Source organism: Crocodylus porosus, unplaced genomic scaffold (assembly GCF_001723895.1).
Source record: "Crocodylus porosus isolate Cpor-Errol unplaced genomic scaffold, CroPor_comp1, whole genome shotgun sequence".
Lineage (NCBI taxonomy): Eukaryota > Metazoa > Chordata > Crocodylia > Crocodylidae > Crocodylus > Crocodylus porosus.
In genome coordinates this window covers 18,893,363-18,912,912 of record NW_017728923.1, presented here as the reverse complement: position 1 = coordinate 18,912,912, position 19,550 = coordinate 18,893,363, and the positions used below count along the sequence as shown (strand labels likewise).

At 41.2% G+C, this 19,550-nt stretch overlaps 2 protein-coding genes across 2 annotated transcripts in view; both read right to left on the bottom strand.

Moving 5' to 3' along the window:
• Nucleotides 1-210: 210 nt before the first annotated feature.
• RSL1D1 (ribosomal L1 domain containing 1) lies at nucleotides 211-8,665 on the bottom strand. Its single transcript, XM_019540144.1, has 9 exons — nucleotides 8,528-8,665; nucleotides 8,290-8,429; nucleotides 5,362-5,500; nucleotides 4,695-4,843; nucleotides 4,489-4,590; nucleotides 3,826-3,919; nucleotides 3,614-3,742; nucleotides 2,299-2,526; nucleotides 211-748 (listed from the first exon to the last, which is right to left on the bottom strand). Exons 1-9 carry the CDS (start codon nucleotides 8,561-8,563, stop codon nucleotides 416-418), a joined length of 1,350 nt encoding a protein of 449 aa, XP_019395689.1. The 5' UTR covers nucleotides 8,564-8,665; the 3' UTR covers nucleotides 211-415.
• A 2,709-nt stretch (nucleotides 8,666-11,374) lies between these two features.
• Nucleotides 11,375-19,550, bottom strand: part of GSPT1 (G1 to S phase transition 1) — a 42,631-nt gene continuing 34,455 nt past the window's right edge. Inside the window, exons 13-15 of the mRNA XM_019540143.1 lie at nucleotides 18,374-18,463; nucleotides 17,717-17,885; nucleotides 11,375-14,550 (exon numbers count right to left, since the gene is read on the bottom strand). Coding sequence (XP_019395688.1) covers nucleotides 14,498-14,550; nucleotides 17,717-17,885; nucleotides 18,374-18,463 — 312 coding nt within the window. The 3' untranslated portion in view covers nucleotides 11,375-14,497. The remainder of the gene's footprint in view (nucleotides 14,551-17,716; nucleotides 17,886-18,373; nucleotides 18,464-19,550) is intronic.

Genomic DNA, 19,550 nt, shown 5'->3' with positions numbered 1-19,550 from the left:
GTTATTATTCGATGTTGTAAAGCAGGGAGAACCAAAGGAAAAATCAAAGAGGGGTGAAAGAAAATGTTTTTTAATGACTACTTTCTGAATGTGACTGGAGCAAAATTGCATTTGCAAATCCAGAGAAGGTTGCTGCAGTGGGCAAAATGCAAGTCTGGATGGGTGGATGGAGAGGAAAGACAGATCTTAGCTACATAAATATGGAGACTATCAAGTTACATAAAAGTTTATTCAAGTGCCTCTAGCCGCACCAGAAGTAGAAGAAACACCAGCGAGCAACTACAAATATAAGTGAAGATACAACATACAAAGAATTTTCCTGTATGTTCCTTTTGTTTGGAATTGTTAGAAAAGGAATTGTATTTAATCAGATCATCTTTTAAAATAAAAGGCTGAAGTACAAAAGAGGCTATGTTCAAGCTGAACATGGAACTTTCATTTTCCTGGGGGTGCGTCGTGGCGTTTTGGGAGCTTTCTCCACTGATTTGATAAGCTTGCTGCCTTTAGAAGTCGCAGACTTTGCTTCTAACTTTTTGGGAGTCTCTTTCAGTTCCTTGTCTTTTACTATGTTCTTTGGGGTCCTCTGCTTCTTGCCTTGTTTCTGGTGACTGAGGGTCTGCAAATCTGCCCCTTCAGCCAATTTAAGTTTTGTTTTTGGAGTCTCCTGAGCCTGTACTGTCATCTTTCTTTTACCCAAGGGATTTCTAGTCTTGCCACCTTTTTTTGGACTCCGATTTGGTTCAGCATTCTGTAGAACAAAAAGAAGAAAAGGTAGCATCATTCAAAGAAATCAAAAAGAAAAAAAAAGTCTCCCAAAAAGAGAATGCCAAGCACATAAGTACTCACATCAATATTGTCCACTGCCCTCTAGCTTAGTCTAATTTAGACAGACAGAGGGAGGGTTACTGCAAACCAACTGAACCACAAACAGTTTTAAGATGAAAGAAACCCTGGGTGATACTTTAAAGAGAACAAACAGACTTCATGTACACATGTAGTTTATAAATCCAGGAACAGTATGCTGCATTTCCAAACAGCTTTATTGCTTGCTTTATTTACCTATTTTCTCTTGACTGGGTATACAAGATGGACTTTTCAAACCTGTCTAACTGGTCATGGTCAGAGATATGAATGCTATCTATCTTCATAACTATTTGGTTAATTACACATTCCCAAATATCTCTACTCCCAGCAATGACAAATTCAATATTGACAGCTCACCGAAGCCATCAGTCTTTTATAACTTTTGGCTCATGCTAATAACAAAGGCATAAATTTGATGCTGTTTTTCTCCAGAAGTGGTGACCTGCACTCAGGCAGCATTAAAGAATAGCCATAGGCAGGTTTCAACGATCCTTTCCCTTATTCTTAGGGACCTCCCCAAATTGAGGCAGATCACAGGGCTGGCCACTATTTTTGCTGACTTATTGCAGCAGCTCCTCCCTCCCCACCACCCATGCCTGATTAGCTGAGGGGGCTAGGTGGCCCTGCCCTTCACTTCTGATTGGTTGAAAGGCCCATCTATCACGCCCCCTCACCGCTTGCTGGAGGGGGGGCGTTGTAGGACAGGCAGCCCCCATCCATCCCCCGCAGGTCATGAGGACTGTGGGCTCTCACTGGGAAGCCAGCGTTTTATTTTTAGCAAGTCTTTTCCCCCCTGAAGATTTCATGGACAATGCCTAATTTTGAGATTTCCACGAAACTGCAGACTGAGTAGGTCCCTTATTCTGACTCACACTAGGAAATTACAACAAGCAATTCTTGATGTCAAAACATGTATGTGTTGGGATCAGGGAAACGCACACAGGCAAGATACCCATGTCCAGAGTGATACTTGGAGAATGGTATTGTTCGGTCACAGGGAAACTGATTTTCCCCAATTTAAATATGATTAGACCTCCTGAGAGCAAAAGGCACAGAGGTAATACAGTAGTTTCCAGAGTTGAGGGTTAACAGAGAAGCCTGTTGTTTTTACTGAACGTCATTTCAGAGTGGCAAAATGAATGGCTAACATCCCATTTTTCTTTAAAAACAGCTTCCCTCAATCCATAACTGGGGCTTGTAACAAAACCTAGAAACAGAGAATCTCTTGTTCTTGCAACACCCACAGGGCTGACTACCTGCTTCACTCCACGTGAAGTAGACCGTGCCCCCAAACACAAGGTTAGACTTCATTCAGCTCGCCCACTGCTTTCTATGAGCTTGTCACAGGCCTCTTCCTTTCTAATGTTCTTCACATCCTGTCTATACCTTGTTCATCAACTGAACAAAAGTTAGATTTTGGTAAAAGAGGATTACCTCTTGCCCATTTACACCCGCTGTTTGAATAGGAACTAGTTGTGGAACGTCTTCATCATCCTTATTGTTATCTGATTCTTTTATTACCACTTCTGCTTTTCTCTTCCGTTCCATCTCAGGCTCCTTAGCAGAAGCAGCAGCATCACTTGTTTCAGGTGTCGCTTCAGCTTTCCTTGGAGTCTGCTGTGAGACTGCCTTCATCCGCTTTTGTTTCTTTACTTTCTTTTTCTTACATGGATAATTAAAGACGTGTTTTAGCAAGATATACCTAACCCCACATTTTATTACAAATGCCAATGCATTTTATTGCAAGACCAAGAATGAACTATTTTAGACCTTCTAAAGCTTTTCTTCTTCTTCAATAAGAGAATATTATAAAGAATTAATATTAACTTGGATCTTGCCATTCAGGAGATTCTGACTTGGCAAGCACACCTGAACAAAGGAAAAATTATGTGAATTTCACTTTCAGAAAAAAGAATTTCTCCTTGAACACCTTACCCAACATGTAGTAATCCTATATACAAATACATTATTACATACACCCCTACAGTAATCATGTATATAAAAACATGTATCTTAATAAATATACACACATCCCTCCTTATAGCAAGTCACACTCAAAATTGTGAAGTTTTTCAAAAAACAGAGGAGAATAACAGCCCAGACCAGTTACAGGGTGTGGGGCAACATAAAACAGGGAGATCAACTGCAATATTCAATGTGAAGAAATATGTAATATTTTCTTCAACTGGACTAAATTGGTGAAATAACCTCCAAATTAAGAGTCAAAAGTTTGCTTTTTTTCCTGAAAGTTCATTACTTAATTTTGACTATTTATTTCAGATGAGGACTAACTGATGTATCCCTCCTTATCTGCTTATGAATTAATAGGAATACTATACTTATTTTATATTCATTTTTGCCTTATAAAAATAACACAAGTCCAGTGACCTGGTCTGAGTTAGTTGTAAGGCCACAAGCTCTGCTCTCAAACCAACAGTTTCAGGTAAGAGACTGGCAACACTACTGGGCTACATCCTTATTTCTGTATTTGCCATTATCTCAAGTGCAAACAGTGATTTTCCATTACCACTGTTCACACCTGACTGTATGCCGTTTCAGGTACTGTAAGAAATAGCATTTGTAGTGCATCCCAGCTACGGCTATCTGTGCCTCCCTATTAGAATATATAATGTGACCAAATACATTTGTATGAAAACACACTAACCTCTGCAGACTGCCATTTAGCCAGTAGCTCTAATACTATCACCTTGTGACAAGTTACTCTACATAACAAGTTAGCAGTGTTTACCTGTCCATCCTTTCTATGAGCAGATGGCTGCTTCTCAAGCTCATCTAAATTGGAGACTGGTGAGTTAAAGATTGGAAGGGCAACCGATTTGGTAGTTTTGAGGTGAAGAACTTTAATATTTTTCCCCTTCTGCAATAATAAAAAGTAAATAAAGATGAAGCATAGCTGAAACCTAGTCCACTTCACATAATAATTTAATAAAAAAACAGTACCTTTGGCAACTTATCGGCAATCACCCCAACAGCAGCAACAATGTTTTCTAACAACTCTTCAGCTCCCATTCCTGTATGACCTATGCGTGCTGTACTGAAAGAAAAGGATGTATACCATTTTTATTCTGGTAAACACTAATCCTACAGCAGGGTTACCTGGTGTTAATTTACTGGCTTATTAGTGATCTGAATAAAAACCAAAAAAAGCTACCAGACTTTGCAAAAATTCATGGTAACAGCAACGATCAAATTTAAAGAGGCTTCTTTCCTCTCTCTATGACATTCTGCATCAATAACCAATTGTAATTAAGTTGTAGACATCTCTAGACAGATGATACAAAGAGGAAATCTATCACAAAATGGTAGAAGCAAGCTGCTGATCTCTGAAAAACATTACTCCGAAGTCGGTCAGGCATGTCAGGGCAATTTTATTATGTCATAGTGGAAAGAGGTCAAAGAGAAAATTATACAGACACATTTCCTAAAAAGAAAAATCACTATTTTTCTATAAAATCCAAAGTCCATTCCAGATCCTGTGCATTTTGGCAAATTTTAACTTCAGTTTGTTCTTGAACCTACTGAAGGAAAAGTAGATGCATTAATTTAACATTGTATCTTGTTCCTACTCTTAAGAATATATAGTTTTTCACATTTAATACTTACTAACAGCAGCCCTTGTTGGTAACTGGAAGTATAGTTCCTCGGATATATTTGTTTATCTCCCTAGCAAGATCTTTGGCTTTCAGGTTTACAGACAAAGGTGTTCTAAAAAAAAAAGAAAGAGGAAGGAGGGAAAGGGATGCGCAACTTCAATAAGAACAGTTCAGCTCTCAAAGATAATCTGTTATAAATATCCACAAGAGACTTGCCTTTTATTTCTATAAAACACTTTGCCTAGATGTGAAGGCAAAAGTCTTCTAATTCGGTCATCAGACAGAAAGAGATCAAATTTGTTCAGGAGACGACGCTTTGCTTCATACGGTTTATACTCTTGTGTGAGAGTCTTGTAAGAAATGATCTGTACCGTAAGAAGCAAGTGAGTTAGGTTTAAACTGGTTTCAAGATTGAGAATGTCTTGTTACAGCTCCATACATACGATTGTCAATACTGCTAGTCCATTAAAACGTCAATAGTAAAATAGTCTATTGCCTTCTCTACTTTACAGACATTTACACAAACAAATTGTACTTTAAAAAAATGTTAAAAAGATATTGAGGTTTAAAAAAAAGAAAAAAAATTGAAGATAAAACCATTTCTAAAAATGAGATTTTACTTTTCTCTTATTTTCCCTTTTTTACTCAGTAGCCTAAAACTGTGTAGCTTGCAGCGCTACAGTGGAGTGAACTGTTTTTGCTTTATTCAGGTCAAAAAAATCTGATTGTTAAACATTATTCTTTTTTTTTAAATTACAAATTCGTTGTTTTGGTCATCAAGAGCTAAAAGTGAAATTAGACTAGAAGTAGCTGAAAAAGTTCCTAAAAATGTTCCTGTATTATTACAAACAACCGATATATCAGAATCCCTCAATGTCCCTACCTGGCTGATATTTGTGATCCCATTCTGTTGTAAGAGTTTCTTGTACAAGTTTTCAGTCTGTTCCGCAGATAATTCAGGTTCATCCTTTGTAAACAGGCAAATTTCAGATGTTTCTGGTCGAATAACATGAGGGAGTGGTCTATAACAAAGCGATGAGATGGGAGGCAAGTTGCTAAGTCAGACTTTCTCTCTACACAAAGCCAGACCTAGTAAGCATTTTAAAATTACTATACCTATGAGCGTAAGTGCTAAAGACCTTGGTCTACAACTATATATAACATGCAAAAAGTACAAAGGATCTGCAATGAGATCCATAGGTCTGCTAAACGCATGCAAGTCTTTGTAGGTTCAGAGCTTTAAACAGGCTGGGGCTCTAACTTGTCGTGCAGTATTACTGTACCTCAGAGTAAGGAAACTTTGCAGTGATTGGCAATGAGGCTGATGAATAAACACACTGAGCCTTTATTTCTTGAACTGGGAAAAAGAGGTACCAAACAGCACAAAACCCAACAAGATGGGCACACGGGACATGCATAGACTCTGTTAATAGTAAATCTTGCTTCATTTACCTCGCTGAGCCAACTGACTAAGCGAAAAGGGCAAAAGAGATACCCATTCACACAGCAAAATGTCCCCAAGAATGCTTGGACAGCACCACAGATGTGGGAGACTACTAAAAATTCTTGAAACCGATAAAATACGGTTTTATTTTGATAGTGGGGTGAGGGAGGTAAACAGAGATCATGTAGGCCACTGTCACAAAGTGCCATGCTATGGCAGAGCAGATGAGAAGCACTGTGCCTGGAGCTAGAGCAGGGGTGGGCAAAACATGGCCTGTGGGCTGAATCCAGCCTGCCAACAATTTGATCTGGCCCATGGAAGGATGGCCTCCAACTCACTGGATCTGGCCTGTGGGTGCCTGGCAACTCCAATGCTGTGTGGTGCTGGGTGGGCATGGGGGGGACTGCTTCTGCCAAGCACCATCAGGCATCAGCTACAGACCTGGACAGGGTGCCCGCCACAGCGGTTGGGCGTCAGCATCACAAGTAGATGCTGCAGGCAGATTCAGTTCGGACACAGAACCTGCCAGCAGCGTCCAGGCATGGTCATCTGGCCAGATGTCAGGGCACTGGAAACTAGCTAATGTGGTCCCCATTTTTAAGAAAGGGAGGAAGGAGGACCCAAGTAACTATAGGCCTGTAAGCCTCACCTCGGTGCTCAGGAAGACCTTGAAGAGAATCATCAAGGAGCACATCTGTGGGGGGGGCCCTCAGGGGAGATCATGGTCAGGAGCAAGCAGCATGGGTTCATCAAAGGCAGGTCCTGCCTGACCAACCTGGTTGCCTTTTATGACCAAGTAACTAAATCTTTGGATAATGGTGTCGCCATGGGCGTAGTCTTTCTAGATTTTAAGAAGGCCTTTGACACTGTCTCTCACCCCATCCTCATCAATAAATTAAAGGACTGTGGCATTGATGCCTACACAGTTGGATGGGTAAAAAATTGGCTGATGGGGTGCACCCAGAGAGCAGTGGTGGACAGGCTGTACTCAACCTGGTGAGATGTGAGCAGTGGGGTACCCCAGGCCTCGGTCCTGCACTATTTAACATCTTCATCAGTGACTTGGACAAGGGGGTGGAAAGTTGCTATCCACGTTTGCTGATGACACTAAGACGTGGGGCGAGGTGGACACACTTGAAGGGAGAGAGAGGCTGCAACTAGATTTAGACAGACTACAAAAGTGGGCAGATGAGAATACGATGGGGTTCAACGTAGACAAATGCAGGGTGCTGCACCTTGGGAGAAGGAATCCACAGGATGCATACAGGCTGGGGAGTTCCCCTCTTGAAAGCACAGAGGCGGAAAGGTATCTTGGAGTCGTTATTGACTCCAAGATGAACATGAGCTACCAATGCCAGACCACAGCCACAAGGCCAGCCATACCTTGTCATGCATCCAAAGATGCATCTCAAGCCAGTCCAGAGAGGTGATACTCCCCCTCTACGCGACACTGGTCAGGCTGCAATTGGAGTACTGCGTCCAGTACTGGGTGCCGCACTTTAAAAAGGATGTGGCCAGCTTGGACAGAGTTCAGAAGAGGGCTACCTGCTTGGTTGGAGGGCAACAGGATAGGCCCTATGAGGAGAGACTGAGGGACCTGAACCTGTTCAGCCTCAGCAAGAGGAGGCTGAGGGGGGACCTGGTGGCTGCCTACAAACTCATCGGGGAGATCAACAGCAAACACCTTCTGGGGTGACAAGGAACAATGGTAATAAGCTGAAGGAGAATAGGTTTAGGTTAGAGATCAGAAGGCAATATTTTACAGTTAGGGTGGCCAAAATCTGCAACCAATTTCCTAGGGAAGTGGTCCTCGCTCCTACCTTGGGCAAATTCAAGAGGAGGTTGGATGATCACCTGTCTGGGGTCTTGTGAACCCAGCATTCATTCCTGCCTGTGACAGGGGTCAGGACAGATGATCTGTACAGGTCCCTCCTCCAAACCCTAGCGACTATGAAACTATAAAACTCTGTTGGCTCGCTGCCCGCCCAGAGCCCCGACCCGGACCCTGTGCACCCAGGTAGGAGCTGCTGTTGCGCTGGGCAGGTGGTATCACCTGCGTGTTTTCTCCCTCTCTCCTTCCCTCCCTCCAGACCCCAGCAGAAGCCACAGTTCATCTGAGGTCCTGATGCTCAGCTGCGGACCTGGACAGGCCCTACAGGATCAGCGTCAGCCTCAGCAGCTGTCCGGGGCTGCGGCTGAGCCTCAGGGCCCCAGGCAAAGTCTGGATTCTGACACGGTCTGGAGGGAGGGAGACGGATGCGGCCCCCGACAGGCCCCACAATGAGCTCGGGTCCCTCCAGCTGAAGAAACCGCCCGCTCCCGGCGAGGAGCCCCGCGAGAAGGCAGCGCGGCGGGCCGGGTCCTCACATGAACAACGAACGCTCGAGCGGGGGGATCTTCCACACCGTCACCATCAAGTAGAGGGTCTCGCTCCCGCCGAGGAGCGGCTTCTCCGCGCTGGCCCGGGCCGCGACGTAGGCCAGCAAAGCCTGGACGGCCTTTCGCACCTGCAGGAGCACAAGCACCGGGGGCAGCTCGAGTCGAGGCGGCCGAGCCCCGGCCCCGAGGGCCGCCCCGCCACGCCGCGCTGCCCCCGGCCCGGTACCTGCGCACGGTCCAGCCCCTCTACCGGCTCCGCCATGGCACCGAGCGCACGTGCAAAACCGCCAGAGCCGCACCCACGTGGAATCGGCGCGCCCGGATGGCGTCACAGCGTGAGCAGGCGGACTTCCGGGGCGGGATTTCCTCTCACGTTCATGTCTGCTGGTCTCTCCCCCACCCCGGCCGCCAAGCAGGACGGGCTGCAGCTCGAGGCAAGGCCGGGGCCGCGGCCGCTTCCCCCGCCCGGGCGAAGGGAGGCTGTTCGTGGCTTTTCCAGGCCCGAAGGGCGCGTATCTGAGCCGAGCACGTGGCTCTGCGGCTCGGAGTCAGAGGGGCCAGTCGCGGGGCAACAGGAACCCGCCTGGCTCTCCCCGTGGAGCCGCTCAAGACTTGAGTCCGGTTTGTGGCGCTGGCGAGAGCCGAGAGTGAATCTAGCTGCAGTGGTGGGATTCGCTGGGAAGAGGTGTCATGTGCGACGGATGAAACTCGCATTTCCAATCTGATCGCGAAATAAAAGCACTGGAGGCGGGAAGGAAGGCCTCTTGGAGCCAACTGCTGGGTAGGAAATTCCCTCCTACACCGGTGAGATGACAAGGGTGTGAGATGACTGTGGGGAGTTTCATACGCCTTGAAATAGATGGAGTGCAAACAGAGGTTCGTGAATAATGCAGCAGTCTGTCATTTATAGTAATGAAACCTACGGCAACATGTGCAAACGGAGAATGCGAGCAGAGTCCATAAAAAGCCTCTGTGAAAGTAAATCACTTCCTATTATTGTAAGCCAGGAGTGTCATTTAAATAATTTATGTCCAAAATGTTTCTGGTCTGTTAGCATAGCATTGCTCTCATCAATAAGAGACAAGGAGAGAGTGCTGTCAGACTCCTTAGCTAGTTGGCAGTCTCACGCAGGTGTAGTGTTGTTATACAAGTTTTGAACTTGACACAGCAGCCTTATTTAATTAAAAGTGGACTATAGTTAATTGAGATAGGATTTGAGCAAGAGCCAGGTTAGAGGTCGAATGTTGTTAGACTATTAATTGCATACACTGTAAGTAAACATGTTTAACTTATAAAGTTCACAAAACTGACAAATACATTTGTCGTATCAAACAATCCACAACCGCAGCAGCACTTAACTGATAAACCGGCATCAAGGGCTAGAGTAACCTTCACCATACACACATCTGGAAGTTTTCTATCTGTATTGACCCAGCTACAACCCACATCCATTAATATGCTGATGTCTGAAATGACAGAACAGCTGAGCGTTCCAGCTGACTAGTAATCTAAAAGGATGTTTTCCAGATATCCCTATTTTTTAAGTTTATTTTTCATTAAAATTAATATAAAAGAAATTTTGAAGTTTCCTCTTACATGTAGGAAGCCCTGGATTTTATAAATTCAGCTATATCCAAGGTTAACAATAAGACTATTTACTTCATGGTAATTATGGATTCCAATTTTTTGGGATTTTCCAGGTCCCCAAAATCTACATGCCGTCAAGACTGGGTGTGTAACTTGTCTAACCCAAACAAGCAAAGATTATGTAGATACTTGTATACATTAGAAACAGTGAACAGTATCCAAGGGACTTGTTCTTGGGGAGACTACAAAAATCTTCATTCAGTAGGAATATTTTCTGTTAAATTATATGACTTCATTCTCTCTCCTTCTCCCAAAACAGGCTTCTGGGAAATACAAATCAAACATCAAGAGTAGGAGGGATAGATACATTCTCTTACCCAGTGCAATATTAAAAACAAATACTTTCAAAGCATGGTAAGATGTTACTGTATAATACAACATACAAAGAGTTTTATACACACTTAAAATGAATGTGCCTATTGTGACTGGTGTAGACTATGGGCAGGTTGGGGGAGGGGGGAGTTGTCGTTGATACCCCTAAAACCAGTGCTGCGTTGCCTTACATTAGAACAGCCTGACAAGATGGAGGCATTTAGGGTTTTTTTTTTAAAGTTGTATCTTGAGCCTTCACTATCCATCTAAACATTCTTTGACAAACCAACTGGTGGTAGAAGTCAGGAACAAGTTTGTTTTTTTTCTTAGCAAGGACAGATATATAGGCAAGGGCCACATGGAATCAGAAAAATATGCATGGTGGCAGAGATTCTGGTAGTTGGGCCAAGATCAAAATATTCTTAGATATTTATTTTAACTAGACCACAGCCCCTGGGTTTTCATTGAAAACCATTGGTGATTCTTCCCCACAGGGTGAAATAAACTGGGTAAATGGAATTTCCAGCAGGAACTAGAATTGTATTGGTCCATTTTTCCTTACAAGCTCTAGCATGGGGATTTCTGGTGCAGGTTGTTTACATAAAGTCAAGATAAACCATTGAGATTACTGAAGCTCTTCCCCATTCTCTGAAAACACCTGATACAGCTACAGATTTTTTTTTTTTTTTTTAAATAAAGGGTACATTTTCTCATTATGAATGTAATATTTAAGCAATAGTTGGGCTTCGTGTGCCACTGAAAAATCTGTAGTGGCCTCCATCTATTTTGCTAGCAAAGGTTCTTGAGGCATCATCTCCACAGAATGGCTTGGGGGGGGGGGGTGTGCTTTTTTAGGAAGAAGAGCAAAGTTGTGTCCAGTGGATGGCTAGTGCCAGTGAAGCTTACAATTCCAAGAGAACTGTTGCTCTCAAAGTTTTGGGTGTCAATTCTTGGTCCTTCGTAATGATTATACATATGTGGCAAGCTTGCAGTTGGCTGATAAGCAGGCCCTGTGCCCCAGTGTGTGTCCTCTCCTTGCTTTTTCTTCTTGCATGTAGCAGGAAAGAATAAATGATAATTTTTTGTTGCAAAATAATAACTCTACTACTCCACGTTAAAAGACTTTGCATTTAATTATTATTACATATATCAAGGCTTTTATTTCAAGAACATACAAGGTCTTAATCATTCACTATCATCATAATAATCTGTTTGTTGATAAGTTAAGTCATGGCTATACAATAAAGCCATATCCACACTACAGACTTCTGCCAACATAGGGTCTGAAGCTGTGTGAGCCCTGACCAGCATAGCTATTCTAGCAAAAGCTCCTGGTGTAGATGCAATTATACCATAAAAACTGAGCTTTGTCAGTAAAGCTCTTTTGCTTTGTGGATCAGTTTTGCAGGGATAAGCTGCAGTCACAAGAGGAGAGTTTTGCCAGTGTCATGTGCTGGCTTAGCTATACTGGACAAATTGCTCCTAGTGTAGATATGGTCTCAATCCAACTCTTTGTCTTAATTTACATTTTTTTTTCCAATGGATAAATCCTTTATTTCTTGTTTTCAAAATAATACACCATGTATTTTCATAGAAGGAAATAAGTATTCAAAATGATTGTTTAAAAAGTTTATTACACTGATGAATTTATTAGTAAGTAGTACTTATTTCACAACAAAGCAGCTGAACCATTCCATTTTCCTCACTGACCTAAATTTAGCTCTTTTCAATTGTAGTTAAAAAAAATGGACTAACAATGTGGTATGACAATTGAATGAAGTACACTGAAGTTGAGATGCAATCAGAAGATGATTCAGAGATTCAAAATCTGATAAAGGTATATAGATACATTTAGTTCTCATACCTAAAAATGCAGCCAATTGTCCTAGGCTTTGTTTTGCATTTTGCTATTAATAAGCTTAAAGTTTGATAATATTCAAACACTTTACAGTCTAATCAAAAACTTGTATTGCTGAACAGAATCTACAAGCTATGATTCAACATAATCGCCAATGCACTTCAATCTTAATTCAGTTTCCCTTTACATACAAGGCAGTTTTAATTAATTTATGGAAGTGGTAGTCAAATGCACTAGCCTTAAGATAGAACGGGTTATAGAAATCCTTGCAATTTCCATGTACTGTTAAATTTCCATCCATTGATTTTCTGTTTTCAGTGATGAGTCCTTTCAAATTCACGATCAAGTTTTGATATTTATTTTAAGTTTGCTCAAAAGAATTCAGTTCAAATATTATTTAGTTGCCTTTCAATGTTTTTAAAAATGTTTTAGGAAAAAAAACTCCGTCTTTCATTGTTAGATTCCTGACTTCTCAAAGTACTATTTTAATGAGAGCATTTAAAAACATTTCAAGACAGTAAAGTTTTACACTTGGAAATTTCTAGTCAATTAAGAAAAACAAAAATCAAAGAGTTTAACTTAATTTTTACACTGGTTTAAGATCTAAGGAATTGTTCCATTTTGGTTTTGTTCACTTGGTTGGGGAAAAAAAAAAGTTGTCTAAAACTCTCAGATTTCCCGGAAAAAAAAAAAAGCCCAGAGATTTGCAGACATAATAAAATTTATTTAAATTTCATGCATTATGGTAGCTACAAGTGTAGTCATATGAAACTGAAGGACAACAGCTTGCTCTGTCCGTACAATGTAGCCTTAAGTGAAATGAATGGGAATTCCACAGTTACAAAGAAACAAAAAGGGTAAACCTGTTTTAAGTTCTGGAATTCTGTGAACTGCAACACAGTCTTTTTTTTTCCACCTGTAAACTTTTTGAGGAAGGGATGGGCTCACCAATATTTAGGTGTACAACTTCAAAATATTTAGTTTATTCTGAAGAAGCTTGGAATAAACTTTTAATCTAATAATGGAGAAATGTATTAATACTTTGGGAAGTAAAAAGTCCATTCATTTTCATCCTAATGGTTAAAAATCAGGATGGTAATTGTAAACCAGTTCACTTTCAAATTATAACTAAAAAGGGTTTGTTTTGTAGCTCCTTCAAGTTGTATTGAGGAAAATTCGTTTTGAACCAGTTTTGTTTTTACTTTCTCAAGAAAACTCTTCACTAGCCCACACAAGCTTAAATTGCTCTGATATGCAAAAATTTACAGACTGTGCTTGATTCTGCCCCCTCTCAAATTTCAGTATGTGCAAATTCTTAGGGATTTAAATCTCTCCCCTTCTCAACTCAGACTGATCTTTAAAACAGCAAGGATTATCCAGCCTTCTAACTTACAGTGAACTGAGTAATTTATAGTTACTGGCACTTTTTTATTGGCCCAGTTCTCCCACAAAGTGTAGCTCTTATGAATGCTAATAGGCACTATTGCCACAATTCTCTTGTTTTTGCAAGTTCCAATGATTTACCAGTTGTTAACATTTTCTGCAGTTAAGAATTTTAATTATGCTGTACTTTATAATGACACAATATGTAGTTCTAGCATTCAAAACCAACTTACTGTGTCTAAGTAAACAAGTCAAGTCAACCTAACTTTGCTGTAGATATAAAGAGATATAAAGCTAATGAAGATGCCACATTTGCATGAAGGTATTTAATTTTAAGAATGTATTAAAGACCAAAAGGAAGGGGTAAAACTAATTCCTTTAATACAAACTTGGTCAACTGCCCAATTGCCTCATTTAAAACTCCGTGTGTGTGGGGAGGCTGAGGAGTTTAGAAAAGTCCAAGTAATCAAATATTTAGGTTACTTGGAAAGTTAAAAAGCTAATGCAACAGCGTTACATCTGGATAAAAAACATTATTCCAAAGCAATTCAAATACCGAAAAGGATTTCAAATTGAATAGTTTATTAACATGGTAGATGTCTTTGTAACATGTGCACACACACTCGCACACTCCAAATGATCTGCCTGGAAAAAAGGTGTCGTAACATGTTGGGGGAAATTAAACATTAAAAATCCTTTAGATTTTCATAATTATAGGCAATTATGTCCACATCACTTACAAAGCTATTGCCGAATCTTTCCAAGGAAGCAGAATTTGGGAGGAAAAAAAACCCTTTTTGGGAAAATTCAACAGTGGCATAGCAGAGCTCTCAATATGAGAAAGCTGACATAATGTGGACCTTTGCTGTGAAATTTGTCTTTGCAAAATATGGGGAAAAGTTTATCAATGGGCAGAAAATAAGAAGGCGGTGTGACATAGGCTTTTGCAGAGTCAATTTTCCTCACAGTATTGTGCAGGGTCATCGAGAAAAATGCTTAGTCCTTCTCTGGAACCAGTTTCAGAACTTTTCCAATTGCAATGGTCTTACCTAAACCCAGGAAAAAAACACTTGTATTAGGTTGTTGAGCAATGCACATACTTCCAGAAGCATAAAAGCTTCCATAAAACATACAGATTCTTCATATCACAAATGCACTTCCACAACACTTAACAGAAGGCAGGGCAGGGGGGTACCTCGGAGACTAACTCATTCAGAGCTTTAATAGTGGTATAATTACTCACCACTCAGAAAAGTGGTAGTGTACATTCATCTAAGTCAGGACTACCTAACTGGTGGACTTCATGCAAGCCCATAGGGCCCTCTTCAGGTGCTTTTTCCCCTAGCGCTCTGGCTGCAACAACCAGCAGGGGCTTTAAGCTCCCTCTTGGTCTTCTGGCTGCCACTTCCTGACCCTGCCCCAGGACAGCACAGCAAGGGAAACAGAGGGTGATTTGGTGGGGGGCGTGGGTGTGTGGTGCAGAAGTGGGGGTTGCGTGCCCGTGCTGTACGCAGAGGGGTGTGTATGTGCACGCCCCTGTGTGCACTTGCACAGGCATGAAATGCAGCAGCAGGGGCAGCAACTGGGGACAGTCTACAGGGCATGCAGCCCCTGGATGCTTGGAAGCTGAACAGCCCTGATCTAAACTTTTAATGGTTTCAACGGAGGAATTTGTTTTAGTGTGCTCTAACATGTAGTAATTGAAGATGCCAGCTCTGCAAAAGCACGTTCCAGGACTAGGCAACAGAAAGAATTTTAGTGGTTAGAAATGGTTCTCTCTTAGAAGTAAAGCCTACTATTTCTGGAAGCAGTTTTCTAAGTTTCTTTTGGGAAGCATATTCTTGGTAGTCCATAACAAGTAGATCAAGCCATGTTTTTAACTCACCTAATCTTTGGTGCAAGAGTTAGGTGAGGCAAGTGTTGTTTGGGATAACTACTGTGTCTTGCTTGGTTGAATTTGAACTAGTAGATGGATTACAAGTGAAGTTCTGCACTAAAACTTACCAAAACTACTGGCTTCTCATTAAATTGCCTTGAATCGTCTGACTTGAAGTAAAAATAAGTGGACTGACTGATTAAAGAGACAATTTTTTGGCAATCCCCTCAGTTATTTGACATAGGAAATTAAGTGGAAAGCATTCCACTGCTCTTCACTAAGACTGAGTATTATGGAGTCACGTCCATCAGTTTGATACTCTTAGGAGCAAGGAAAAGTAGGCCTGGAATCATGAAATCAGCTAGTCCAGCCCTTTGCTCAAGGCAGGAACATGCCTGGACTAAGCCATCCTAGTCAAGTATCTGTCTAACTTGCTTTTGAAAAAAAGAGAGTTGGTATTCCACAAACTTCCCTAGATAGCCTGTTCCAATGCTCAACTATCATGATAGTAAGAAAGTGAGTAGAGATAGTGAAAATGAGAAAAAGATCCTCCTAATCTCCATCTTAAGTTATCTCCGTTGCAGTTTGAGCTCCTGGTTCTGTCCTCTACAGCCACAGAGAATGGCCTACTTCCATTCTCTTTGTAACTGTTCTTTGGGTATTAGAAGACTTGTTAAATCCCTCTCCCAGCTTCTCTTTTCCAGATTAAATAATCCTAGCTCTTTCAGCCTTTCCTTGTAAGTCATGTTTTCCAGGCCTCCAATTTTTTTGTTGCTTTCTGCTGAACTCTTACCAAAATGTCCACATCTTTCTTGAAGTATGGGGCCAAAACTAGACAGTACTCTAGGTGAGGCCTCACCAGTGCCAAACAGAGCAGAAAGATAACGTTCCTTCATTTGTAAGCAACATGCCCATTGATACAACAGAGCTGACTATTAGCTTTTTTGGAACGAGCACACAAATTTAGCTTATGGTCCATTGAAACACCAGGTCCTTTTTCACTGCACTGCAACATAGCTAATCATTCTTCCAATCTGTATTTGGGCAGGAAATTATTCTATTCCAAGTGTAGGGCTTTGCACTCAACCCTGCTGAATTTTATTCAAATTGATTTCTGACCATTTCTCTAGTTTATCTAGGTCATTCTGAATCCTAGCCCTGCCCTCCAGAATGTGAGCAATTCTACTCAAGTGTCATCCACAAATTAGTTAAGTGTGCACTCAACCCTATCCTCCAACTCACTGATTGTTTTCACTGCAAAGAATCAAAAGCTAAAGATGAACAGCTCAACTTGAAATAAAACTGGCTTGCAAGGTGTAAATCTGATGCCTTAAATTGTGCTACATAAAATACAGGAGACAATCAAGAACTGTACTATACAAGTGAATAAAAACAGTAGGAATTTGTCATAAACTGAACAGGAGCTATGGAAAATAGCTGTATGTTATCTAACAGCTGAACATGAAAGGAAGCTTAACTCAGTAATGAATCTGCACTTTGGGGCCACTGAAGATTAGATACAATTCAAGTAAGGCTTTCAGTCCACTTCTAGGGTTACTACAAGTACTGCTATCAACTAGCAAATGACATCAGGGTCTCATAAGAGAAATCTATTTCACCTTAGTAGCTATAACTCAGATGCCTTGGTTTATTATCCCTCTCCTGGGATATTGCTTGTTTAATACAGAAAGGTCTTCCCTAATGAGAAATCCCATTTGGAGGCAGTAAGGCCCAAATACATCCTTGCATATCACAATTGAGATTTTTCTGGGGAAACAAAACTTGACATCTGTATTAAGCTCCACAAAAATCTCTCCAAATCCTTGATTTGAGAGGTAGTTGGGTCTTGTGTCACTGTTAAAATAAATATCTTACATATCCCTAACCTTGGACTCACCCTGGTGGAACTACTGATGCATGCAATACAAGAGCCCCACTATCCTGTAACCTGAAGAGAACTTAATATTGTTTAATTAAATCCTTAAAAACAACCTTTTAAAACTTGTGATGTTCAAATTAGTGTCTTCAGTAAATATTCAAAAACACATTGCTAAAGACAAGAGTTCTGCTGGTTATTCAAAACCAGGCTTGTTTCCTACTGCTCCCTATCAGCTTTAGGACCTGATACTTTTGACAGTACTGTTATCCCCTCTCTGGATGCTGTACAATGAAATAGCTGTGTTGCAGCAGGATGAACAGTAGAAAATTATATACAGATGAACTTTCCTTAAGGACAACAATTAGCCAGATTTCTGTGCATGATATTTCTTATTCTAAGCACATGAAAATCCATGCATCTATACAGACACTAAGTGTAATTGTAGATAAAGTACTCTTACCCTCATCTCTTAAGGTAAACCGCCCCATCTGAGGGAAATCTTTGAATGTCTCAAGGCAGATGGTTCCTGCTGTCCTTAAACGAGCAATGCATACTTGATCTTGTTTCACAAAACGGGGTCGCGTCTTACTTTTTTCTCCTGTTTTTTTGTCTACCAAGCAGATTAAGGCCTAGAAAAAGGAAAAGAAAGTAATTACAAGTGTTAGCCAACATAATTCTAGGGCAATTATGATCTTGATTATTTTTTCCTCAAAAATAAAGCAACAATATGTTCTCCTACAGAAACCTGGTGCAATTTAAATGAAATCAAGATAATTAAGTTAGTTATTTTGGTAACACTTGCTTATGAGAGCACCCTGTACATTTCTATAGTTAAAAAGCAACCCCCCAAAAACAAAAAAACCTGTTATTTTTCTCTTAAATTTTCCTTTCCTTTGGTGCCATGTGAAAAAATCACCAATTACGAATAAAATAAACTTCTGGGAGGACAACTTGAAAGTGACATCCTCTTTGATTTTTGTTTTAATTTAGGCCAGAAAAATGTTCAGACTAAAATATGAAATTGTTTCCCCTTATGATTTGAAGCATAAACAAACAGCAGGTTACATGACTTTCGAAGTATTTTTGTATCAACATTCCAGCTTAAAATAAGACTCACTGTTATCTCGACTTCTTCAATACAGGTGTGAATGTGCAGCACCGCATTATAACCTGGGCAGATGATGGATTTGTGCTCAATTATCACTATCTGTAAATTACATAAAAATGAATAATCATTTTCTTCATGTAGCATATCCTAAAGCAGCAAGCTAACCACATAAGGATTAATTCCCCAACGCATGTTTCCATCTAGAAACTTCACACAACAGGGATTATTACTGGAGAAAACATTTCAGTAGAAAATGCAAAATCTAATTGGAGAACAAGAAAATTATTAAATAGTTTCTAACACGGAAGAACACTGCACCACTAAAAAAATAACCAAACAATATGAAAACAGAATTTTGCTTTATGATTAATGAATTCTAAAATCTCATTCAGGGTAAAGGAGAGGAGCACTGAGGCATCATCAGTCCATATTGTATTGACAATGATGCAAGGAAAAACTGACATTAAATCGGCGTTTTTGGCTGATGTAGCCAATAATTTCACCAATAAGAGAGCTCACCAAAAGCATACGGGAACATCTCCTAGCTAAAAGGTAGGCGTACACCCAATGGAAGGAAGGAGCCATCACCAGGGAAGACTATACCTTGGTTGCTCGGGGATGTGGGGGGCAGTCAGGAAGGCCAAGGCGGAGATGGGACTGGGACTAGGACCCTGATCAAGGACAACAAGAAGTCCTTTTTTAAATGTATAGGGGGTAAAAAGAAGGTACCAGGTAATATGGGGCCTCTGCAAGACACACTAGGAAATCTGGTCATTGCATGAGACAGCAAAGCTAACCTATTTAACAATGTCTTTGCCTCCATTTTTCTGAGCAGGGACTGGGTCAAGCCCCCTACCGGGACACCCATAGGACCCAGGGGAGGCGCACCTAGGCCTAGGGTCAGTGAGGACCTAGTCAGGGAACTTCTGGAGAGCCCAGACGTATTTAAAAATCAACCGGTCCTAACCATCTCCACCACAAAGTGCTGAGGGAATTAGCAGAGGTCATCGCAGGACCCCTGGCATGGCTTTACGAGCACTCATGGTGCTCTGGTGTGGTGCCAGAGGACTGGAAGAGGGCCAATGTGGTTTCCATCTTCAAAAAGGGAGGAAGGAGGACCCAGAAAACTATAGGCCAGTTAGTCTTACCTCGATCCTGATTAAGCTTCTTGAGAGAATTATCCTGG